The following is a 27,262-nucleotide window of genomic DNA, read 5'->3' on the forward strand; positions in this document are numbered from 1 at the left end:
ATGTATAAATTTAAAAAGGAAAAAGCAGCCTAGAATCTATTAAATCTATATTTTTCATAACACACACATACTCTTACAGTATAATTTCTCCAGGTTGTGGCACTTAGCAATTTATATAAAAAAAAATGAATATGCAATTCTTTGCATACAAAGATGAAAGTACTGATTTTGGAGGTGTTTTTGTTTTTGTTTTTTTCCAAAAAGGCATCACTGGCTAGCCTATCAAGGACCAAAGATTAGAGAGATGCACACTGGCCCTCTGGAGGATCAAACCCATACCCTTGGCACCATGTCTGCAGTACTCTTACCAACTGAGCTAACTGACTGTAACCTTGCCATTTAGCATCTCAGGTCTGCTAAGCACGATTGCTCACAAACACAGCCTCCTTCAGGTCTTCACTGAATGAGGTTTGTTCTCAGCTAAAAAACTCTCTGGAAGGAATAGGAATGGATTTTTAATATTTTCTAAGCATTGAAAGTTGCTGGGGTTTTTCTTCCCCCTCTGGAAGTTTCTTAAACTTAAAATCCATGATTTTTCTCTGTGAGGAGATCCACTTGGTAATATCTGCTCAGGCAGGTCACTGGCTACTCCTGGGCTATACTGGGTTCCATTTCTTTTTATAAAGCCCTTGTTATTTCTGTTAGGAAGGCTTGAAGGCTGAAAGGGGGAAAAGGGAACTGGATAGCTCAGGGGCCTAGCTAATGTTATCTGATCTCACTTACCCTGAAGCTTTTTTGAATTTGGCTCCTCTTCACACAGTCTCAAAATATGCACCGGCCCTTCAACAGTCATTGACAAGTGGGTTCTGGAGTCAGACTGCCCGAGTTGGAAGCCAGGCTCCTCCAGTTACTAGCTGTGGGGCTTCAGGAAAGTTACTTCATCTCTCTGTGCCTCAATTTCCTTGCCTATGATATAGAGATAATTTAAAACCTTGAAGAATTTTTCACAAAATTAAATGAGATAGTATATACAAAACACTTAGCCCAGAACATATAGCAAGTACTCAATAAATTTTAGCTATTAAATAAAACAACAATCAAAAGTTACAAAGTACTTCGGGCCTTAAGAAAGCAGAATAGATTGGAGGAGAAAGAGATGGAATAAATATGGGACATCAGGTGCTGGCAGAGAAATTATTTCTGGGTAAAATACAATCTGACAAGTTCCTAGACCCTAAATTGATGAGGGTTATTTTTATGCTCTGAGGTCAGGAAAGAAAGAAAAAAAGAGCACTTTGGAAGGGGGAAGGGGAAGTGATGGTTGTGGGGTGAGGGGAAAAGAACTCCTGAAGTTGGAAAACAAGTGCCCTACTTCAGGGTTTCTCTCAGCCTCATGCTTGGAGGCCATCTATTTGCCTTCTGGTCAGCTAGCCGGGCTGACCTTCCCCAAGCCGGCCACAAAAATCCCCATAATGCCAGCTTACAAGGCAGAGTTTCCAAGCCCTTCCATGACTCCTTTTTCCTTGAAAATAATAATAACTTAAAAAATGTGTAGGTTCTCTGTCAAGTTCTAGTCAAACACCTAGCTTCCCCTCCCCCCACCATGGGGGTCCCACCCAGCGATGTGGCTAATCCCTATGGAGTCATGAAGCCGCTAGCCTCCCACGGAGCCTTGCAACTAGAGAGCCCAATGATCTAGCCTGGATTCTTTTGCCTGGTCTGGACTTGCCCCCTTAGACAGACTAAAACAGTCTCTGCCATCGGGGGCCACAGGGCATTTCCCCACACCCTACCGTCAGCAAACCGCATTGTTAAAAAAAAGTCTTAACACTTCTTCCCTTTAGCAAAGATTCTTTTCAGATTTCCTTTAAATGTATTTATTGACTGTGTCTTGATTTCTGAAAACTAGATGTGTATTTTAAAAAGTGTAACTTACTATTAACCAGCTCACCTAGTTAGCTCTAAATTATTAAATTTTTTTCAGATTAATATTTAGCAAGATCTAAAAGAGCTTTACTGATCATCCAGAAATTCTTAAACTGTTTTTAAAAGGGCAAGATTTTGTGCGGTGGAGTTGTCAAGATTTGAATTCTTAGAAAATATAATTTGTTTGATTTACAGCGTATTCGAATTAACATGAAAATTCGATCCAGAACACCCGAGTGTCTTGAGGGGGGTGGTCGTGGTAGTTGGTTTTCCCGGCACCAGTTCACAGAGAATTTTCTTTATTTAGCGAGACCAGGTTCCTCAGACAGACTGTGGCCATTACAGAACTCAGTGAGGCTCTGAGGTTAAGGAATGTAAAGAGGTCAAACTCGGAAGTTGAAACAGACACGAAATAAACAAAATCCACCAATATATATATAGAGACTAATTACAAAAATTAGAAGCGCGGGTCAGAAATGGTGAGCTCCAGGCCTGTAGGAAGAATTATTCCTGTAAATCCTCCTAGAGGGGGTAGAAATTTTTAATCAAAAAAGAAAGAAACAGGAAACAAACCCCCCACGTCGCGCTCCGACCCGGAGTGCTGGTGTGCGAACGCAGTCGACGAGCTCCAGGGAAAGTAAGCAGCTTTGGGATATTTTCTAAAGTGTTCTTTGCAGTGCAAGAGCTTAGAATACGGTTGGTTTTACACACCGACTCCCTTTCCCATAAACTCTTCAAAAGGCGCCTTACTTCCCAAGGTTAAATCGCGTTTGTCAGATTCTTATAAACCGTGTATCAGATCTCTTGCGCTTTGTGGGGAAACTGAGGCGAACAGCCTGGGTGCCCCGAAACGCTGTGCAACGAGTGAGCGAATGAATGAAACCCGGCCTGAGAGCTGGAGGCTGGGAACGACGCAGGAACTTTCCCTGTACTTTGCGAACGCGGCGAACAGCAAACTTTGCATCCGGGGCAGCCAGGGCTTCAGAGACCCAGTCTCTCTTAACTCACAGCACCTGTGAACAGGTGCGGTTCCGACTGAACGGCCCGGGCCTGGTACCAACTAGCCCGGGGCCAGAAGAAATGCGGCACGCCTCGAGGGGACTTCGCAGCGGCCCTGTCCACGTTGCGCTGCCCTGGGCTGGTGGCTTCGAAGTCCGAGCTGTGGTAGCCCTGCGGCGCACTTGGTGTCCTCTCCCCGCCCCGCCCGCCCGCACAGGGGCTCGCATAGGTCGGATCCCTAACCCAGTGGCAAGTTATTTCCTGATCTAAGTTGATGGGTCTTTGCAATCAATGGAGCAATAAAATTCGAGGAGCTGAAAGAGAAAAGAGACAACTAGAAAAGTCACAAGTGTTTCGTGGGGAGATGAGGGCGCGGGCTGTTTGGACTCTGGCAGAGCTGTGGGGCCCAGACTGGGAGCGGCGCGGAGCGGGACCGGTTTTCCGGGGCTGGCAGCTGCCTCGAAAAAGTTTCCTGTGGAACACTCGCCAGAGGAGGCGGGGGCGGCGGGGGCGGCGGGGGCGGCGGTGGACGTGGGAGGGGGCGGGCAGGCGGGGGGAGGCCGCCGGGGGCCGGCTCGCAAACCGTTATAGTCCTTCAGCACCTCCCTCAGCCAGTGGCCCCCTAGCCCGCCTCCCCGCCGCGCGGCTGCCCACCTGGCGACGTGACGCTGCACCAATCCCCTTCGAGCAGCTCCCGGGCCCCCGCTCCTTGCACCGCCCCCCTCCCCACCCTGAAAGAGGCGCACCCTGCCGGGGCAGACGCTGCGCTCTCGCCCGCGGAGCACCCCTCTTGCTCCTTGGTCTCCGGGACGGACGCTCAGACTCTTCTCTCGCCTTGGCCAAACTTTGCTTTCCCGCCTCTCAAACTCCGGCTTCCCTGCACTCCTCGCTCTTTTGCCTCCACCCCTCCTCCTCCTCTGTCTCTCACGCTGCAAACCCTGGTCCCCCTTTCCTTTCCCCTGCCCTTTCCCTTCCCCTCTCCTCTAACTTCTGACCGCTTCCACCTCAGACTCCTGAGCGTGCCTTAGTCGCCCGCTCCCGTTCGGCTCGAAGCCATGGCGGGACCTGGAGGTTGGAGAGACAAGGAGGTCACGGATCTGGGCCACTTGCCGGTGAGTAGAGGACGCCCGTCGCCCCCGAAGTGCTCTCCTCTGAGGGTCCTGAGCATCAGGGGTGGGGACAGACGTCCGCAAGCCTGATTAGGCCAGGACTTCGAGGAGACCGCGAGTGCAGGAGGGAACCCCCGGGAACTGGCTTGCGGGAGAGGCGCCCCCTGGGCACCCGGGTCCCGCCAAACTCAGGGAAAGGCAAAGGGCTGGGGGGGAAGAGGGGTAGGGGGCGAGGTGCCAGTGGGGTGGGGGGGGGCCACAGACAGCGGGACATTTGCTAAACGTGCCCGGTTTGGTCTGGCGGCGCTCGGGTACCTGTCCTAGCGGGGCTCAAGGAGAAGCCAAAGAGCGCGACGACGCGTGGCTTCCTGTAAGTACCCTTCCCTGTCACCCTGCCGCTCCGTCGTTTGCTGCTTCTTTGACAAGACGAGATGCCCACTCGCAGCGTGACCTTTATTTCTAGGTGACAGCGGGCTAGAAAATTTAAGCATTGGCACCTCACTTTCTAATAGCACTTTCTAAAACCTTATTCCGCCAGGGCGCTGGTCCGGATTTAGTGTTGCGGGAACGAAAGAACGCCACTTTGCTTGGGGATACAGTGAATTCTGCACACCCCAAATTAAAAAAAAAAATAGTAGCGCTCACTTGCTAACCAGATTTAGCGTTTTCTCGTGGTTTTCGTTTGTGGATTCCCCTTTTCCCGAATGCCCAGCTTTCCTCCAGAGTTGTAATTGATTGGTGAGCTGTTATCACTGTCGTTATTAGTAGACATTATTTTAGCAGCGCCGTTTATTTCATTGGCATCTCGTTTCTGGCAGATATTGGATCCCACCCAAATCCGTTTTTCAAGTTCCCTTTTTAGATTGGCATTTCACTCGCACCCTCTCTTGAATGCAAAGGGCCCCTGGACTCTCTGAAAGGGAATAAGCATGCACCATTCTGGAATGATCGCCAGGCAACTGGAGTTCAGGGCAATGGCCTGCTTGCTTTGGGAAAAGCTAAATATTAACCTTGAAGTTATAGGACTATTCAAAGTCACAGTGCCTTAATTTTATACATTTTTGCATTTAAATATTGTCTTCTTGATGATGGCAGACGCCTGTCCCTCTCAAAAAATGGGGCATTCCCCAAGCCTCACCTATATAGTTTTACACTAAAAGAGTGTGGAGGAGGAGGTGATGCCCATGGGTAACATTTTAGCAAATTGTTCTCAGCCATTTTTTTAAAGGAGCCTCAATATATACATGTTAAATTATAAGTGTCAGCATTGTAGTTCTTGATGTAGCTTCATAAACTAAAGTCACAAAAATTTTTAAAGTTCAATGTTTTTCCACTCTGCATGCACTAGGTGCATACATGAGATTTCTGGAATATGGAGGCCTCAACTGGTGGTTTCCTTTCTGAACAGAACTTTCATATTCCAACTAGATTTGCTCCCAAGTAAAAGTGTAAAGCCAAAGACTAAAATGTTACCCTCCTCTAGCATTTTCTGTGTATGGTAGGAAAAAGAAAAAAGCAAACTAGAGCAAATATGGAAACTAAACATAGGCAAACTGAAATAAACTCTTTTCTAAAATCGACTAAAGAGGGGAATGGAAAAGACCTCTTAGAAATGATAGAGCAGGGAATTCCAAACCCAAAGAGAAAAAGGAGAAAAGGTTTGATTGCCACAAAAAAATGGGGGGAAATGGCCCAGACTAACTGACCCGGTCATGGCCCTGGGACATAAGAACTTGGTGAGAGCCGAGGAGATAAGGAGAAAGGCTGCAAACTTTACATTGCAGTTCAGTGAAATATTAGTTTTCTGGGTGTTGGTAGGGGTATAGAGGGGAGAAAGATGAGTTTAGTTTTTAACGTAGGAGTAGAGAGAAGACACAAAACCTCTGGGCACTGATGTTTGGCTTTACTTAACAGAATTAATGAAAGTCTCATAAAGTCCTCAATTCCTAATAATTTCTAAATATCGATTATACAGGAATACAGGAGCTATTTTGTATCATTATGGAGGTCTCAGCCAAGTGAGCAAATTATGCAAAATTCTCCCTCCCCAAACATCTGGGTCTTAACCCTAAGAAATCTAGTGGAAGAAGAGCACCCCCTTTAGAATTTTTTCACATCAAAATTTTAGAGATGTGAAAAGTTCACTGTTGCTTTGGTCACTGAGTCACATATTAGTGATTTTGGATTTGTTTGCATTTGACTTATTTCCTAAGTGGCTGCAGAAATAAGAGTAAATGAAGAGGCCAAGAGACATCTAAGTTAGCTGTTTGGAAGTTTGCGTGTTGATGCAAAGTACAGATGATAAAACAAGCAAAGAAACCTGCATGCAGTGAGATCCCTTGCAATGATTATCCTCAATAGGATATATACGAAGGTCAGAAAGTTAGCATCTGTCAACACCAAGTATACCAATTTGGCAACAGCCAGATAATAATTGAGGAGGAGAGGTGGTTCAGACTTTGGAGTTTCACACTGAGCAAAAAAGAATCTTGCAGAGTATAGAATAATTAAATATGGATATAGTTTAAGATTGATATGTCCTTTCTAGGGCTGGCCAGCTGACCATAAGACAAGGACCGTTGAGAGAGGTCAGGCTTGCTGTGCAAGTTGTAATTTAAAGAAAGTGGTAGAAGGTTATTTGGCATTTTTGTTATTAGATACTTTAACCTAAAATAGTAAGCAAGAATGAAAGTGGGGAAGCAGGAGAAGGGGAAGGGAATTGTATATTTTTTTCAATAATTCCCTAAAGTTAAAGACATAAATAAGAGCGCGAACACAATAACCAGAGACTAACAGGCCAGTCAGCTACGTTATTTTTGTTGTTGTTGATTAATAGGTTGCTCTCATTTTTCCATTTTTCCTGAATTACTATTGAGTAAATATTTCCTATAGGTGACAAGACAGAAAAGAAAGTACAGAGATTTGTGGTTTGCGCTTCCTTTTTGAAAAAAGAATTTCAAAACCTTTCTGTCTCTCTCTCCATATATATATGGGGGGATATATATCTCCATCTATAGATATAGATTGATATAGATATTAAGTTTTTTACCTAGTATGTGTATGTCACTCAAACCTTGGGACTGGAAACTCTTCATCTCCAAATCTGGCATGTCTTTCATGATAGTCCCCTTTGCCTTCTGTGCCCAGTATGGTAATGACATTCCTCATGGCTGTGGCCTTGGTATCTGACACTGCCATGTGTAGTCCTAATCTATATTGGGGTCAGGATTAGACAAGCCTGGAGGACAGTAGTGGTAGAGGTGATCTGAAATAGCACATGATCCAAAAACTATATTTGAATTACATTAGGCTTATATTTAAATATAACTGCCAGCTTTTCCAGTCTTCCACCACCTAGACCAAGCCTGCTTTCTATGCTCAGTCATGAGAACTTTCCCACTTTCTCAAGTCCCTTAGCATCCTGTTTTGAATCACTACAAGGATTAAAATATTCAGTATATCCTCCATTAGGTATTCTAGAGCATCACCTCAGCATGACATTGTACTTCAATCTGTTTTATCAGTCTTTCCCCCACCCCAGTTTCTAGAGTAGTGGGCTTTATGTTAGTGCACTAGAATGGTGCACAAGAATCATCTTGGACGTTGGGGCCCATACGTCAAAATTCTGATTTCATAATTCCGTGGTTGGAATAAGGAATCTGTGTTTTAAACAAGATTCCCCAAATGATTCTCATATAGGAAGAGTCCGTGAAGTCCACAGTTTGAGAAACACTGGTGTACAGGAAGAGATTTTCCTTTCTAAATTTTCCACTTGAATTGTGAAGCGCATTCCTCCAACTATCTCTAAAAATCACTCTGACACTTATTGCGTTATTTCTGCTATATTCAGGTTCTCTTTCCATAAACTCTGTTTCTAGTATTTAAAACAAAGGAATAATAGCCTCTGCTACTTCTTCTAGGTACTGTGCAATCTCTTTCCTCCCTTTAGCTGTCTGGCTACTGGAATGTGTTCCATGTTCTGTGGTCCTCTTTTCCTGCTCTAAGTCTGAAATTTATTGCTACCCATGTTGGCTGTTTATCGGTTCTCTTTTGTTCTTAATTTCCACTGTATTTAGTTCTGTAGATCAGCCTCTGCTTTTGAGTCTCTTCCATGACCAGCAAACACTGCCTCCTAGTGGTTCTTTTTCTTCCTGTTACCCCCAACCCCTGCCCTTTATAAAATTATCCATCAAAGTGCTTATTTTCCCCCTTCTTCTTGAATTCAGAAGACAGAAACAATTCCCCAAAATTCTAGATTTCAGGAGGCAACCAGAGTAAATTAAATTGAAGGAGTTAATTTAGATACATAGAAAAATAGATCGAAGTATAGAGTATTTGTCCACTATTCTATGGTTCAAAAAATGTTTTCATACTTACAGTTTTAGTCATTTCCTTTTAGAAACAAATTGAGATTTCTTGTTTACTGACCTTTTTTTAAACCAACTGGAACACCGAAGCATACTGAACCACCAAATATTCTCTAAATTGAGATAGCAGTGATAAATATAAAGATCTTTCCTCTTCTGGTTTTCTTATCTTGGAGTAGCAGGGCAGAGGAGAGGACCAAGTAATCATAGGCTCTCTGATGAGGATCTTTTAATTTCACAGTGACCAAAAAAAAAAAAAAAACAAAAAAAAAAAAAAACAAAACTTGACTTCTCAGTGCTTCCTTCCTTGGTAGCCCAGAATAAACTTTCTCTGACTACAATTCGGTGGAAAATCTGATATAAGAAATTGAGTAATATTACCCTAGTAATTAGCATAGTTCCCCTCCACTTTTTGCCCAGTTTGACAATCATTTAGTCTTGAGAGAGATTAGTGTGGAGAAGGCAACAAAAAATATTGCATAAAATTAATGGAAAAAAATACTCTTAGAATAGATGAATTCTAAATTGAGCTGCCGTAAAGAACAGAAGAAAAGTTTTTAAAGCCTTCTTCTCTTAAATGTGAGAATGAGGAGAGTTAAGATGTTTTGGTCATTTGTGAGCAGGAAAAATTTTCCAAACAGCGTGAATGTAGATAAAATAAGGCCTCCAAAAATTCCACAAGCGTTTTATTGTCCCATCCATTTCCTTAGTGTCTTCTTTAAGTAGATACTTTAGTTCAAATATGAGTAAGGCACTTATGTTATTGAGGGCTAGAAAAAGGAATAAAGAAATTAAAGACTGTGCTCAAAGATTCAGAAATAAAGTTGTTCTTTGGTATGTGGTATCTTTTTAAAGCTAAAATGCAGCCTTAACTATAACAAAGAATGGTTTACCAACAAGAATCAGTTAACAGTTTTTATTCTTTTGGCAGACAACCAGAGGCTGTTTCTCCAGAATTAGTAATGTCTAATATAAATCCCTCAATCATTGTCTTTGAAGAAATATGCTAAATTGATAAAGTCTTCAAGCCAAACCTTAGTAATTCCTTTGCTGGCTAACTTTTTCTCATAAATTTTTCAATGATTTATAACAACGATGCTATGCTTATTATCAAGGCCACTGTAATAATCTTTTTTTTTACTTTTCTTGAATCCACAAAATTATCATTTTAAAAAACTTCTGTGTTTTTGTTGGGGTCATGTCCCCTGAACTATTTGCTTATAATGATACTGTGCATATTTGATACTGATTTTAATGATAATTTTAAGAAAGTAGACTGCTAACAATGGTCATATCAATGCAGTGGAAACATCTGGATTTTAGAATGTTGGAATCTGATTTTTTTCCTCAAGAATTTTAGAGCTAGGAAATCATCTAACACAGCACCTTTTTAATACATGTGAAAACTGTATTAGAGTCCCAGAGAGAGTAAATAACTTACACAAAGTCATATGGTTAATTAATGGCAGAACTGGGGCTAAAACTTCAGTCTCCTGACTCCGTCCAAATGGATACTTGTTGACTGAAGTAATCCCAGAGCTGTGTCATTTTCCTATGACAGTTTTGCTAGATTATGCAAATATCACTCCAGTTTAAAGGAGTCTATAATTTCAGTCATACACATTGCATATGCTCAGTAGTTTTTCTGTTTAACTCACATTTGTCACAGTGATAAAAATATTTTCAAACAAGTTTAAACAAAGTTTGTGTATATAAAATGTGCTTTCTATAAGGCAAGTGAATTTCCAAGAATTTGCCAACACTCCTACTACTTTATGTATAAACTGGCATCACTCATATCTCTATATATAGTTTTACTAAAATAGTAAAATAAGCTGCTAGAGTAAAAGTTTAAGTAGTAATAAAATTCAAGAAACCATGTTTTGTGGTGAACAAGAAATGAATATCCATATTTTAAGGTAAGGAAACAATGTTTAGGGATGAATATGGAAGCCTTAGGAATCTGTCAATAAACATGTTCTATTTTGCCTCTTATGATGCCACATTTAGGCTAAGACACAGAAAATGCCATCAGTGAATTTGTGCCATGAAAATGTATTCAGTTGATGTAAGGGTTAACTTCAAAACTAACAAAACTAACTCAGTCTAGTTTAAAAAAATGCTCTTTTAAAGCCACGATCTTGTTTTGTTATTCATATTTAGAGGAAAAATTCTTTCTTAAGAATTACTATTATATAAATAAATAATCTAGACTTTGTATCCTATATCTACTCAATATTACCATTGCTGTATGGTAAACTTTCTTCCTGTCTGGTTATCACTCAAAAGATGAATATCAAAAGAATATTTAATTTGCATGCAAGTAAATGAACTTTTTTCTGTTTTTATAGTCTTTTCAATTACATTATGAATATGCCTCAGCTAGACATAATTGTATGCATTTTACAGTTTTGTGATAATTAATTATACTACTTCTTAAAATTCACACAATTGTTTCTTTTTTTTTATAAATGGCTACACTTAGTCCAGGGAGATTGTAACAAGTCTATTCTTTTGGTGAATGACACAAGTTCTTCTCGTGGAAATTATTAGGGAATAAGGCAGATTGGAAGTATCATTCTAAATAGTTTAATGCTTGGTTATTTTTCCAAGAAGATTGACAATTTTTATTTGACATTTTTGTAGGATCCAACTGGAATATTCTCACTGGATAAAACCATTGGCCTTGGCACTTATGGCAGAATCTATTTGGTAAGTGGAGTTACATTATGTATTTATTCTTCATTTTCTAATAACAATGATTGTAAGTCAAAACCCTACACTGCAAATAATATAATGCCAAAACACATTTCACTTTAAGAGATGAATCAAATTAAGATAGCTCAGTGACAACTATGAGAATTATTATAAAAAGGATGGATTGGAAAGCTCTAATGAACCAACCAATCAAATGTAAGATCTAAACATTATTAGCATAAAATTAATAAAATCATCAAGAAAAAAGAGAACTAATTAAAATAAGATGTACCCAGATAAAAATATCACTTGTTTTATATTTTATGTCTATACCATTCTAATTACTCACATTCAGCTTTTAAACGGAATGTTACAGAAAGTTTCCATAGCATTCTTTATCATTACTCTGTACATGAATGTGCACATGTATGTGACAGTTTCCCAAATAATCTAACAAGAAAATCTCTGTATTTATTTAATGATTTTTTATTAAGTACAAAGTATATGCCAGGCACTGAGTCTCTGGACATAAAGTGGTGAACAAAACACAGTCCCTGCTCTTCCAGAGCTTATGGTCTAGAAATGTGTAAATGATTAAATGTGTGTATGTGTAGGGGGTGTTGGGGAGGCAAATATATCAGTAAACACATGAACAACTGTATAATTGCAGTTGTAGTATATTTTATGTAAGAAAATTCCTAGTGACATAAAAGCATGGAAGGAGGGGTGCTTAGGCCTTAGTTTAAATTGAAAGGGCAGCCCCTCTGGGGAAATAACTGGTAAACTGACACCAGAAGCACAGATATGAGATCACCAAGCAACGATATGGTTGTGGAGGATGATGTTGATGCATTTTCGGTAGAGCAGGGGCAATGTTAAGAGGTGGGTTGGAGATGAGAGGTGTTTTAATGGCCCTATAACCTTGATCAGGAACCCTTCCTCCAGTCTCTAATACGGTGAGTAGACATTTTCTCAGTCTTGTATAAAGTTCTGTACAAACGCAGGCTTCCTCTTCCTCAGGCATGTCCCTCGAAAAACAGATTGCTGTCCCTAGACTGATCCTTACTGTATACTGACCACAGGCACCCTAAATATGGGTTGTGTAGAGGTGTCCTGGAATGGTCCAGCGGAAGTAGCTTATTTCTAGTTCAGGCAAAGGTGCCCTCTGCTTGCCAACCCTTGTACCTCTAGGGCTGCATCTGCCTTGAAGGGGCTTCTTTTTAAAATTAAGCTACCCAAGTTGTGTCACGGAGACCTTTAAAATTTGCACAAAGATGCCTGTGGTACAGAAGTTGAGTATTAGAAATAGCATTGTGGAAGGCTCCTAAAAGCAGAAAGAACCTTGGTGAGTACAGGGAACAGAGAGAATGCCAATATTCATGATAAAAGTTTTTTCAAACCATTTGACCTTACCTGTGAACAGAACAAATAAGCTATAGACAGTGATGTGATACAAACACAAATATAGTGTTTATGTTACCTCAACTGCATTCAAGACAGAATGGCTAGTTAACATTTGTATGATCTAGGTCAGAGTTTCCACCTTGTGCATAGATACCTATAAATTATACATAGAAGTTTCTCTTCTTTATGGCACATTTACAATCTGCATGGCTCTATACACATTTTTAATTCCTGAAGGGTGTGTGTGTGTGTACGTACTTGCTTTAATTTGGAGGTATAGTGCTCTCTTCACCACCAGATCTTAAGAATAAAAAGCCTCAATCATATATGGCAAAAAGCAAAGGTAAGGTTAGATAACACAAAAAGACGGTTTCTCAGCAGTCGTCAGCATCGTGATGCCATAAAAAAGAAGAAAAGTCAAGAGGGTAAAAAGGTGAGTTGTGCATGATAATTCTTTTTTTTAACTAAGGCTTATTGAGGTATAGTTTACATTCAGTAAAATTTATCCTTTTGAATGTACACTTTTATGAGTTTAGATAAACATGTTGAATCATGTGACTACAACCACAATCAAGATTTTTCAATATACATCTTAAATTACACAGTATACCTTCAAGTAATATTCAACTAATTTGTTGTGTGGTGCCCCAGCTTGTATAGTATGGTTATGGATGTTATACGTTTTACTTTTGCATATGATATAAGCCATCTTACTACTGCTATACTCAATACTCAATACTACTACTCAACACTGGTCCCTGTACTCAATACTACTACTTTTGATTTAGTCAGTAAGCTTTTAGAACAAACAAAAAGAAAAATTTATATTTATACACATTTGAGCTGTTTCTGGAATCTTTATTTCTTTGGGTAAATCCAAGTTTCTATCTGGATATGATACTTCTTAAGCCTAAAGAACTTCCTCTAATGTTTCCTATAGTGCAGGCCTCCTGGTAATGAAGTCTTTGCCCTTGTTTGTGTGAAAAGCCCTTATTTCTCCTTCATTTTTGAAAGATATTTACACTGAATATAGAATTTTGGGTTGACAGTTACTGTTTTTTCTTTCAGCACTTTAAAGGTAAAGCTCTGTTGTCCTTTGTCTGGCATAGTTTCTGAAGCCTGCTGGCATTCTTATCTTTGCTCCTTTGTGTTTTTCTTCTGGCTGCCTTAAAGGTTTTTTCTCTTGTTCTTTGTTTTTCAGCAGTTTGAAAACGAAAGGTCTAGGGGGTTTGTGTTTGTTTTTGTTTTGTGTGTGTGTTTGGTGGGGTATTTATCATCCTCGGGATTCTCAGAGCTTCTTGGATATGAGCTTTAGACCTTCCTTGTGCTCTTGTGCCTCCCCTAGTGGTATACTGCGTTTGCTTCTTCCTAAGTAATAATCTGTGGAGAAAAGCCTATGAGTGTGTATAAATTCCTCTTGTATCTGAGACTCATGAGAGTACTGTACCCTTATGCTAGCCCATACTTGGCCTTTAGCAGTTCTTTAAAAATTTAGCTGAATTGTTTATACCAGCTTCTACAGTGATCTGTCTTCCCTCTGCAGCCACAGGTGAGCCAGTACTCATGTCCCATCTCTCCCTACAGTTGCTTGTCTTTTTTCAGACGGATGGTTGGTTTCCTTGAGACTTCTTGCTGGGTTCCAAGAAAAGTTATGATTTCATAGATTATTCAGCTTTTTCTTCTTGTTAGGTTAAGGTGGCACTCTTTCCAGCTTTCCACATCCTCATAACGTCAGGAGCGAGAATTCCATGTCAATTTCTTTTAACTGAGGCATCTTCTTTTCATGAAGCATCTACTATATGCTAGATCCTATACACATTTATAATTCTAAGAATTTTATAGGTACCTATTCATATCCAGAGATAGAGGACACTTTCTACTAACAGATCTTCAAAGTAGAAACCTCTGTGTTATAGAAGGTAAATGATTACAGATGCTTTATTTACATCAGATAGATTTTCCCTTGTCACTCATTGATGTGACCTCTTTTTTCCTACCTCAAATTAATTTCCTTCTGTAAAAAGTGCTGGAATGGTGGCACTTCATATCAATACCTCTTTCCTAGAAAACAATCTTGAGTATGTAGTAAACACTTTTTTAAAATATTCATACTGTTAACACCAATAATTCCACTTCTGGAAATCTATGATAAGCACCCAAAATATAGGGAAAGTCTAAAGACATTCATTTTAGGAGAAAGGTAGCATATTGTGGTGTAAAGTGGACCTGCTTTAGAATCAGACAGACCTGATTCAGTGCTTACTTGGCCATTAATTAGCCATGTCCTTGAGCAAGTCATTTAACCTCTGAAAATAAATCCCTTTATTTATAAAATGGAACTAATAATACCTACCTTACAAGGTATTATAAAATTTAGAAATAATGCACATAAAGGGCTTGGCACATGGTAGCTATCTTTAAAAGTTAGCTACTGATAACATAATTCCTGTTCCATTTACTTGTAAAAAGATAAATTTAGCAAAATCCTAAATAGTAAAGAACAAGATGAAGTTATGTACCTATACTCCATTAATATATCTTGCTCTGAAGAGCAATGTTTATAAAGGTATCTAGCATCATAGAACTATGTTTAAGACGTTAAGTAAACTATTGCATATTGTATATATACTCTGATTACAGCTGTGTTAAAACATGCACATGAAAAATGGTTAATTAAATGGTTAGAATAGTGAGATATTGGGTGTAATTTTCTATTCTGTATTTTTAACCCCATATTCTAATGTTTGTAATGTTATATAATTATTAGATAAGGAACGTATGTGTGTATGTGTGTGTTTGTGTGTGTGTATATATGTGTGTATATATATATATATATATATATATATATATATATATATATATATATATATATATATATATATATATATATAATGCTGTATAAATACCCTGTACAGCAAAATGGAAGCATGATACCATTCAAAATTAATGTCGGAGTGACTCATAGAGTCCTTTGCTTTTTCAGTGCTGCCAACCACATCCCCTGCTGGTGTTTGTTTTGGTTAAAATCTCTCCAATGTCTTCCAGCTTGTTTCCAAGGCCTAGTTCTCTGGCAGGTTTCCAGCTGTCTGCTGAGGTCTGTGCACACTGAAATGAAGGCTGAGTTGCACACTCCACATTGTAACCCTCTTCCTTTCCTTCTTTTTCTTCTAATTAGATGCCTATCTTTCTACCCTCTCCCACCTCCTGCCAGTACAAACCTCACTTAAAATTGTAGATTTTATTTTTCTCTTTCTTTTTAGGAGCAAGTACTGCTCTTCCTTTTTTTTTTTCTTCTAGTAGAGTTACAAACATAGTTTCCTCTTCACCTAGATGCTAGTCTCATAGCTTAAGAATTGTCATTTGAATTGAAGGAATATTTAGAATTTGCCCAAATGAGACCATATTAGCAAAAAGAAAATAGGTTGAAACTTGTTTTTAATGGTACTCTTTAAAAATAAACAACTTCTGAAAGAGCAGTGTACATGGAGAGACCACAATTATTTTATGAAGTTTTAAGAAAGAGAGCAGAACCCTTTAGGATGGCACATTGGACGACAACCTGACTGTCCCACTAACTGACACTATGCATGTAACTTGTCTTTTCTGGGCCTATTTTCTCAATTATAAAATAAATGTGTTTGGGTAATCTCCAGTGTTTCTTCTGGCTCTTCAATAATACACCTAGCACAGTACCTGGAACTCAATAAAATGTAAAATATTCTTATTCTTACTGTCATCATCATAACAGTAACTATCTTATAGTTCCTTCACCAACTTGCAAAATATAAGTTGATGATTGACTATTAATTGGGCTAGTTCCCCACTTCACCAAATAAAATTATTTTCATTATGTTTTTCCATTCTTCACTGCCTGATAGCAAGACCTGATATTTAGCTCAGTAACTACTATGATACCCAATGCAAAGGTGAAAAACTGTGTTACTGTTACACTGGTAACACCACTTTGGTAAGCAGAATTCTAGTGGGGTAAGACAATGAACTGAATCTCCAGAATGAACCAGTTTTCCTTAACCTTCATGAAGTCTTGACTGCGCTGAATAACCTCAACCACCTATTCCCACGGTGCCATTTGCAGGTGAGGAGGGCAGAAAAAGAGTGGGAAAAGGTTCAAGCAAAGAAAAAAAATCACCTGAAATAGGATAAAACTTTACAATTGGGTCTTGGGCTTAATTGCCAAATGTGCCTGATGCCTAGTTGGAACTCGGTGCTGGTGGAAGGAGGGGATTGGGCCAAACATCTTCTTCTAAAACTTAAAAACATGCTGTGATCATAAGTAAGCATCCATCCTTGAGAGCTATTAGAGCCATCATCTGCCCGTGGGTACTTGGCAGATTAAATCAGATATAGAAGGTGTGGCATTACAATCATGAGCAAATTCCTGAATCACTTGTACTCTGGAAGTGCTCTGTTGAACATGGAAATTTCTTTTTAAAACTATCCAATGCATCACTCTTAAATTTGATTTTTAAAAATCACAGCTTGACACATTGCTCTTACTTGGAAATCTCACTTGACAGGCAAGATTCAGGTTTATTAGTTACATTTTCTGGATTTGAAGCTGGGGCAGGGAGTGGGACCAGAAAGGCAGGAAAGAACTGTCCTCAAAGTTGATGACATACAATTTATGATATTTTAAATTAAGTTTCAGAAACATGGTGCTGACATTTGGGTTGCCTAGCCACTAGGCCTATTGGATAGGAGGTTGAGTATTTTTCCTTTTAGGCTGAAATTATACTGTTTATTTGTCTACCAAATGTCTAGCACTGTGAATGCTTTCTTTTTAGGTAGGAAAGTTTCCTCACATCCTTGACATTTTGCAAATATAGCTCAATTAAGCCAGCCAACAAATATTGCTTGAGTGCCCATAAAGCGCATAACACTGTGCATTTCATTATACATTGCAAGCCTAAGAAGCAAGAGCTGAAGCTGAGTTGAAGCCACAGGCTTACTAGGCTGTTGTGCCTTCCTGGTGCAGTGCCGTGAGTCTAGCAGAGCCCTCTCTTGGTTCCACCTTCTTCCTATGATATCTCCCCCTTGGGATTATATGCCTCAAAAGTAGGAATTGGTCTTTCTTAAGTAACCCTCAGCCTGCTCTAGCATAGGAAACATTAACTTATCCATTGAATAAAAGCATTGCTTTGAGTGTTTAATTTTCCATAATACAATTTAGAAAAATATTTATTGAGTGCGCACTACATCCCAAGCATGATGATACATACTAGGTGCTAGTTAGAATGATCAGAAACCATTTGAGGGGGAGTGGTCATTTTTATTGATTTAGTTTTAGTAGACATAAAGAAAGAGGTTATTTTCCCTATGATTGTAGCCTCTGCATATGAGGAGGGCGTGATGGGTAACAGAAAGGACAGGGAGAGCTAGGGCGAAATTAGGCAAAAGGAGGGAGGAAAGAGGGATGTCCTTTTTTTTTTTTTTTTCCTTGGGAGTGGAAAATCTAATGAAACTTCTAATTCAGACTCCAGGAACAAGTTTTCCCTCAATAAGATAACTGAGGTTGAATATTTGCAGTGGGAGTGGAAGAACCAACATACACTAAATAAATTGAGACTCAGGGGACCAAATTAGTGGAAGGCGCTGAGGCCTAAAGGCCTTGGAGAAAATGGTATATTTCTATGTTGGCCATGACATCTCTCCAACTGTGGAATATAACCTAGGTTCTGAGTTGTAGGCTTGTCCTTTTCTTTTTGTGTTATACCAGAATTTACATCTAACTCCTGATAAATCTTGAGGGAGGGAGAAACAATAGCATGATAGAAATGAAAGGTGAAAATAAAAGAATTTGTGCTCTCAAGAGGCCACAGTTAAAACTTTTCACAACTTCTCTTATCTGTTTAATAAGTTCACATATATACATAGAAAGAAGTTCAAATTCTGTATTTGGTGTGTTGGGGTAATGCAAAAATCATGGTCTCTTGTCTTCAGATACTTAATCCAGTTAATTTTATAAATGGGTTCTAGGAGCAGAAAGAACAAATTTAAATGAATGGAGACAAATACATATTTCTAAACAAAAGCCAGAATTAATAAATTATAGCATGGTGGCTTTGGTCTATCAGATAAAAGGGTCCCAACTATTAAATTTTTATAAAATATAAATCTCTGTGTGCAGGGGGGGAATAATATAGTTACTTAAAAATAGGCATATAAAATTGGATAATTGATGATTAGCTTATACACTTAAAGCTGTTTTTAACATATAAATCCTAGGAAAATTTATGTGGATAAGCCCATTTTTAAGAGTGATGAGAAAATTGCTAAAAACACTAATATACTCTTTGTCTAATATATTGAAAATCAAGGTTTTTCTTACTTCACAGTTTTTGTTGTAATGGAACACCAGCTTTATATAAATATTAATTGTCTGACAAACAAGAATACAAAAGACTGCAAAAATATCTAGCAAATTAGAAGAATGACATAGATACGATATAGGACAATGTTTTCTACAGCAACATATGCTTCTAGTGAGTTAGTCATCATTATGTGTCATCACATTAGTCATCGTGTGATCTTATTAAACAAATGTTAGATTCAAGTTTTATTTTATTTTGCATATGTATATACATATATATTTATATATAATATATGTACATATATGTATAGGTGTATACATATAAATATGTATTTACATGTATATACAAAATGCATGTATGTGTATATACATACTATATTAATATATAATTATACTATGTAGAATATAAATTATATGTGTGTGTGTGTATATATATATATATATATATATATATATATGATTGTGGTCAGATTCTCAGTAAATTCAGTGGAAGTGGTTGAAGTATCAAGAGTTCTTGCTTTCCTTGATCCTCTAATAGTTGAGCACTAAATCTAGTTAGCTAGATCCTCACCACATTTCATGAAACAAGCACTTTGGAAAATGGCATTTAGGCAGTTCTAATTTTGAAAATAAGAAAGAGCCCTAAATTGGTTTTTGAACTTTCCAACATTTTACCATATTTGTATATCTGTGTCTAAGGTAGTTTGGTGGGTAATGCCGAAATAGCATTTAGAAATTAATATGCCACTGTAGCTCTCTGGAGGTGTCAAAGCAAAAATGGAAGCTCTTACACGTTTATCTTGCTGGGGCTACATTAAAGGCAGGGTCTTACAAAGAGGCCTATGAGTAAAATACTGCTAAAATATCAAAGAATATCAGAATATATAAGCAGTTCTTTAACCTGCACTCTAATTTTTTCTCTGCTCAGCTACATTGAGGAGTTTGTATTCTTCCTCTACTAGAGCGTAGAGAAAGAGAGGAACAATGAGGCATAAATTGTGTATCTTTTCAGTTGGAGAAATAATTATATAGAGGTGGTTTATGTGTAATTTGTGTTGGAAAAATATAAAGCTCCTTTTTGGTATGTCATTTGTAGGCAGAGTCCCTTTATGACTAGGAAAAGGAGGTTGGATTATTCAGGGTCCCCTGAGGGAAAAGATTGATTATATTCTAAGCACTGCCAGTAACATTTTGTATAAATCATTAACTCTGAAGAGAAGCAAAACAAAACAAAACAAAAACACCACCACAATCAAAAGAACACGTCTGAGAGTCCTTGGAGAATAATAGCTTTTCTTGACTCTGAGAAAAGAAATAAAATTAAATAAAATTATTTCGTATACAAATTGAGAGAGGAAAAAATATGGAGAATGAAATGTTAGTCACTTTAAAGATAGTGAGCTCAATGTCCTAAAAATTGGTAACATTGAAAAAAATGGGTACCATTCACTGAGTGCTTACATTGTGTCTAGTGCTTAATTTGCCTTGTATCTTTTATATTTCATAAGAATGTTTTGAGGTAGATACCATTGTTATGATCTCCCCCGTCTCATACATGAAGACATTGAGGACCCAAGAATTCGAGTTACTGAACAAAGCTAGTCATTTGCAAAGCCAGGAGTCAAACCAAAATTTGTCTGGCCCCTAGGTCTGTACTTTTAACTCCCCTCCATTATATTCAGCTCAACAGGTACAAGTCAGAGTCCAAAAGGCATTAAGCTAGATCAGCCAGTTAAAAAAATATATCTGCCCAAATTCAAAAGTTTACAGGAAACTGGTGAGCTTAGGTCAGCGGTAAAGATTATTCATGATATGTCCCTCTAGCATATTTGTTTCCTTCATGATTAGCACTAAGACACACTCTAGTCTAAGGTACTTAATAGATTTCCAGTAGTGGACAGGGACAAGCAGGTGGACTTTATAGGATACTTGAAGATCATGACTAAAAAGCTCCTGACTAAATTCCTACTCAAACCCCTGGAAGCCCAAGGAAGACAAAGAAGTGCTTGATAACACTTTACTGTCTTCTGGTGAGCAGGGTCAGAGGTACTTTGCCACAGTTACTGCTTCCACTGGGAGCCCTAGGGAAGAGGGAGGCAACAAAATAATCATTGAAAATTAGTGTCCAGTGAGGTGTCACCTCACACCAGTCAGAATGGCCATCATTCAAAAGTCCACAAATGATAAATGCTGGAGGGGATGTAGAGAAAAGGGAACCCTCCTACACTGTTGGTGGGAATGTAGTTTGGTGCAGCCACTGTGGAAAACAGTATGGAGATTCCTCAAAAAACTAAAAATAGACTTACCATATGACCCAGCAATCACACTTCTGGGTATATATCTGGAGGGAATTCTAATTTGAAAAGACACATTCACCCCGACGTTCATAGCAGCACTATTTACAATAGCCAAGACATGGAAGCAACTTAAATGTCCATCAACAGATGACTGGATAAAGAAGCTGTGGTATATTTCTACAATGGAATACTACTTAGCCATAAAAAAGAATAAAATAATGCCATTTGCAGCAACATGGATTGACCCGGAGATTGTCATTCTAAGTAAAGTAAGCCAGAAAGAGAAAGAAAAATACCATATGATATCATTCATATGTGGAATCTGAAGAACAAAAGACACAAATGAACTTATTTGCAAAACAAAAACACACTCACAGACATAGAAAACAAACTTACCAGTGGGGACAGTAGGTGAGAAGGGGTAAGTTGGGAGTTAGTTAGAGATTTGCAGATACTAACTACTATATATAAAATAGATAAACAACAATTTCTTCTGTATAGCACAGGGAATTATATTCAATATCTTGTATTAACCTATAATGAAAAAGAATATGAAAAGGAATATATGTTATGTATATGTAAGACTGAAACTTATGCTGTACATCAGAAATTGACATAGCATTGTAAACTGACTAAATTTCAATTTAAAAAAAAATAGTGTTTCTCATGAAACAACCTCAGCAACTCTTTTGTAGATGATTGCTTTCCGATTGGTAGGGATTTTTTTTAATTAGGAAATTTAAAATAATGTGTATATTTTCTAATAGACCCATTTCTAGGAACATGGGTGAAAATTTATACACACACATACATATATATGTGTGTATATATATATATATATATATACAAATTAAAAGTTTTTTATATATACAAGGTTTGTTCCCTGCTTAAGAACACAGCTTCTCCCAGAGTCTAGGCTGGAATAAATTACATGTAGGAGCCAATGGCTATAGCATGGAAGAGTAGAGGCTGGCAGAGGAAGAGAGTTGAATAGGCAGATGGAGACAGGTTTGGCATTGAGATGAAGAGGTGTATACCATGTGTGCTGCTTGAGTAAAATTCTTATATTATCCCTTCAGATGGAGATGCAGGTTTCAACAGAACTTACAACTTGAGGCTTTCCTGGTGGTTAACCTCTACAAGAATTTTGCAAACAGCCGAGTCCCACCCACCTTGTCACAAAATAATGTATTGCAATGACAGTAGAAAATCAGCTACAAGGCTTGGAGTGGATACCTAAGAATTCATTAGTCTTTAAAACTAGTTCACAAATTTCTTCAGGGGCAGAGACCAGGACTTTCTCATTTTGGCTATACTTCCAGACCACCTCATAAAGTGCACATACTAGGTACAAAAAGCATCAGGGGTATATGCCAAGCAAAAATTTCAATGTAAATATCTTAGTATGTTTTCTCTTGCCTACATTCATTTCCTCCTTTTATTATTTCGGTTGTCATTCTATAAGTAGGTATTATGAAAAAAATTGGGTGTGTCCAGATAATCTATCTGAATCACCTTTGTAATCTCGTAGGGACTAGCAAAATATTATATATATATATATATATATATATATATATATATATATATATATATATATAAGCTTGGCACAATTTCTTGTGGGACTAAAAAGGTGTGCAAAAGTGACCCCCTCCCAAATGACATATTTTAATAGGGGCTCTCTGCAGATGTGCCTTGATGGAAAGGATTGACTAATGACACGCTGTTAAGCCAATGCTGGAGACAGGTTGGCCTTTCAAAATTATACCACCTAAGTAACTTTCTACTCTGACTATAAAAAAAAGTGACACTGTGTAGAGATAAATATTTCCAAAGGATGGAAATATTAGCCCTACTTTTTTTTTTTATTACTTTCTGCTGAATGAGTCATTTAGGAAGCTTGAAAGAGTATATTTTTTTCTTGGGGTACTGTAGTTTGCTGTAGTGTTATTGGCACAGCCAAGTGTAAAGATGATTTCAAGAGAGCCTCATACCTTCAGGAAGATGTCTAGAACATGTGCAAATATTTCCTGACTTGGAAGATTGGCAGTCATTAGAAAGAAAAACACATAAATAAGAGCCTACAAATGTCCTTGCTTCTCTTAGCCTCTACCCATGCTTGCCAGTTGCTGTAATGGGTTTTTTAACTACCTTAAATTTTAGTGAGTTTCAAAAAGTTAAATGCCCTAAAATGTTAAGTTAAACTCTAAAAGTTTTAATAACGTGGATATTGCAGGATATATATATATATATACTGATATATGGGAAACTTCCATTAATCAGGGACACTATACATATATGCTTGATTTATGCCTTTTCATACTTGAGCAACATATTGTACTGAACAAGAAGTAGTTGTAACCTCTCCTCAACTGTACTCAGGGCAGAACTAACAGATGTGAATAGAAAGATGTAAAGTAGTTTAAGACAAGTGAAAAACAGAGTGGTAATATTTGTAGGGAGCAGAGTCTGTGTTTACCCCAGCCAGCACAATGTGAAAATTGGTGTGATTTTTTTCACCACCACCACCACCACCGTCCTCCAAAAATGTACTAACAGAATTAATTGACTGGTTATTTGACGGAAATTACCAAAATGTTTGTTGGCATCTAGTACACATAGCCTTACTAAAATGGAAAATGGGTGTTTTACATTGCATCCAAAATGCTTTTTAGAAGGAACTTCTCAGACAGATCTTAGTGCTTGGACATCAAGGGAAGGGGTTAGAGAAGCATAACTCACTGTCAGCCTATCTCCCTGAGGCCCTTCAGATGGGATGATCTGGAATGAGGCCAGAACTTTCCAGATTAACCTCTCCCCATTCTCTCCACCTTTTTGGATCTGGCAGTGGCACGAGTGATTGGTGAGTTGGGTTGGGAGAGGGTTTACAGAAATCAATTATAATATGGCCAGTTAATTTATACAAGATAATTCATCTAAAGACATAGATAACAAAGTAACTATTTCTGTGATTCCACTGAGATTGAGTTGTAAAAGCCTTCCTCATTCTTTACAAATCAGAATTTGTATTTTTTAAATAGGCAAATGATGTGACTTTCTACAGTAATTGGTAAATATAGTAATGTGCTTGCAATTTTTTGTAAATACTTATTTCTCTTGGTGCTACAAATTATCTTGCCATTTGTTTGCATTTTATATATCATTATGTTCTTGGTAAAGAATTGCAATGCAGTATGAATGAGTTACAGTAACAGAGATTTAGTGCCTAAAGATGTATCTCAGGTTTATATAAAAACAAAAGTCAATTAAGTCTTTAAGGAGGCAACTTGCCTTTTATTTACTTTAACACTCACAGATTGAAATGTGGACCCAAGCAACTTCACTTGGCTCCAATCAAACTTTTCATTGTAAGAAGGCTATGAGGATACTAGATAATATATACTGCTTCTTTAATATCCCCTGAAGTAGCACTGTGCTGAATGAAATTTTGTTTTAATTCTATATTTTGTGGTTTTTGTTATTCAGATCTTACATTCCAGGGCCCTGATGATCAGATAAGGGAGTGGGGGAAATGGAGAGGGAAAAAAAAGAAGAAAAATAGAAGGGTAAGAGAGAATTTAGAATTATGGCTGTCATATATGGCAAACAAAAATACAGGATGCCCAGTTAAATTTGAATTTTGATAAAGAAAAAAGTTTTTTAGTGTCAGGGTGTCCCAATAGTAAATACTTATGCTAAAATATATTTATTTGGAAATCAAATTTAACTAAATTTGTCCTGTACTTTATCTACTAACCTTATTGAGAACAGCTTTACCTGGGTCACAGATTTGACATCTAGCAACTCTGTGTTAAGAAATAAGTATATGAAAACGAATATATGTATGACTGGAACACTATGCTGTACACTAGAAATTGACACAATGTAACTGACTATCCTTCAATTTAAAAAAAAAAAGGAAAGAAGTGGAAGAGTGTCTCTCCCACCTGCTGTGGTATAGCAGAGAATGCCGGTTCAGCCTATCTAAGAAGCTGCCAAAGGGTGAGGAAGAGGTCATATTCTGGCCCTAGAACAGCTGCTGCTCCTCCTTGCTTCTTCTGGCAAATGTTAGATGCTGCTTTCAAGCTCCATAGCAGAGCTGCTTTGCTGGTAGCTGTAGGGGCCACTGAGTACAAGTGTGTAAGTTTCTCTTACTTACTGAGGTGCTGAGGGGCGGGGGAAGAAGTGTTTTCTCTTTGACGTGCCAAGGAGAACATTTTGCCTGTCCAGTCCGCTACGTTGGGAGAACAGAATCAATATGATTTTTCTCCTCCTACTCCAAAAGTGTGAGGGCTCTGGGCTGGTGACTTGATTAGTTACTCTCCTGTTTTATTGTACCTAATGTGGACCTAAGCACCTAGTATGGTTGCAACCAGTATCAGTCAATGATGTTTGTTTTTCAGTGAACAACCTTGGGTTATCCAGTTTCACAAGCTAGGATATCACTGGCTTCCATTTACAGATTGTTGACAGGAAGACCATTTGTGTTGTTTAGAGCCCCATGGCATGTGGTCCATTTCTTCTCTGAGTTGTGAGTTAAATAATTTTGTCTGTAACACGGGGAATTTTACCTTAAAGAAGGACACATAGGGCATGGCATGATTGATCTACAGTGCAAAACAGAGGCAGACTGCCAGCAGAACTGTTTAAATCCAGCAATTATATCACACTGCTCCTAATTCCCTCAGGATGGCCCAGAGAATGTCCTCAAGGACAACTGATAATCTGCAAAGGAAGAATGCTTCTGTAGATTTCAAGCAGTTCCAAAAGGGACAGTAATGTACTGGAGGTAATGGGGAAGGTCATGCACTGTAATGTATAGATACAAAATAAATCAGTCTTGAATCCTAGCCAATAACAATTCAAGTTACCATTAAGTGATTACTATATACCAGACGCTATTCTACATACTTTATAGGCATTAACTCATTTGACCCTCATAGAAATCCCACGAGGTAGCTTGTATAAATCTTATTCTCATTTTGTATATGAAACTGAGGCATAGAGAAGTTAAATAACCTGTCTAAAGTCATACCATAAGTAGCTAAGCCAGGTTTGAAACCAGATCTCTCTGGCCTGCAAAGCCCTCACTTTTAACTATGCTGTATTAAACTGCATGAGGATTGTTAAGTACAAAAAGGAACACCTCAGTACATGATACAGTTGGATCAACAAGAACCTGGAAGGTGGTTCCACCAAGCCCCCAAAGAGTATTTAGGATGAGGCTACAGTGTATACAATTCTCTCAGTTTCAGTAGCATTATTGTTTTCCTCCAGTCAATCTCTGAGAGCCTTTCTGATGAAGACAGAGAGAATTACAGAATTATCTTTTCAGTCAATTGACAGAGCCAAATTACATGGTACGTTTTATGGGGAACATTAGAAGCTATGTGAGAAATTAATTAGCTGTTCATGAAGTGCCTGTTCTGAATAGTAAATATTTAAGAAGGATTCAATTAATTTTTTTCAGTGAGAGCTGGCTTTTATTTTTAAGAATAAATTTTATGTGAAATCTTTCAAAAGCAAAACGTCTGGTACACAATATAGGTTTTGAAACCAACCAGAACAGAAATAAATTAGACATGCTATCGATATTGTGCTATACAATTTCAAGAGGAAAAGCTCTTCTCTCAAAAAACTAGACAGTAGACACATACTATTTAAAAGACTAATCCCTTTGATGAGAGCCCTGGTCAGGAAGGTTTCAGTTTAGGTTCATAGAATAGATTCTTAGTAAGCTAAAAATTCATGCACTTATTTCAACACAAGTTTGAAGTATGCAGCTTCCAACCTTGTATAATCAAGTCTGCCTAGTCCCTTGCCATGCCACAGTGGGAGTGTGTGTTTTGGTGTCACACAGATCTGAATTTAACTCAATGAAGTGAGTGACCAGGAGGTGGGTCGCTTGACATCTCTAAGCCGCAGTTTTAAAAAAATAACGGATAATAAACCCATTATGCAGTGTATCTGTTATTATCTCCAGGAGAGAACATGCAAAAAGCCTTTCATTAAGACTGAAAACATTACGTTATATCACATGGTATTTTTCTTTCTCTTTCTGGCTGTACACCATAAATTGACACAACATTGTAAACAGACTATACTTCAATAAAAATATGTATATACAAAAAGACTGAAAACATTATTAACATGTTATTACCACTGAGGGTGTAGGTATTGACGTAGGAATGCCTT

The 27,262-nt window shown here is 38.2% G+C and overlaps 1 protein-coding gene across 4 annotated transcripts in view; it reads left to right on the top strand.

The window, feature by feature from the left end:
* The first annotated feature begins 3,616 nt into the window (after positions 1-3,616).
* The window catches only part of NRK (Nik related kinase), a 116,636-nt gene continuing 92,990 nt past the window's right edge, over positions 3,617-27,262 (top strand). For all 4 annotated transcript variants that reach the window (XM_064482874.1, XM_010980020.3, XM_064482872.1 and 1 more), the window contains exons 1-2: positions 3,617-3,977; positions 10,988-11,053. In XM_064482874.1, the coding sequence (XP_064338944.1) occupies positions 3,921-3,977; positions 10,988-11,053 (123 nt within the window). In that variant the 5' untranslated portion in view covers positions 3,617-3,920. The remainder of the gene's footprint in view (positions 3,978-10,987; positions 11,054-27,262) is intronic.

Source organism: Camelus dromedarius, chromosome X (genome assembly GCF_036321535.1).
Source record: "Camelus dromedarius isolate mCamDro1 chromosome X, mCamDro1.pat, whole genome shotgun sequence".
In the NCBI taxonomy this organism is placed as follows: domain Eukaryota; kingdom Metazoa; phylum Chordata; class Mammalia; order Artiodactyla; family Camelidae; genus Camelus; species Camelus dromedarius.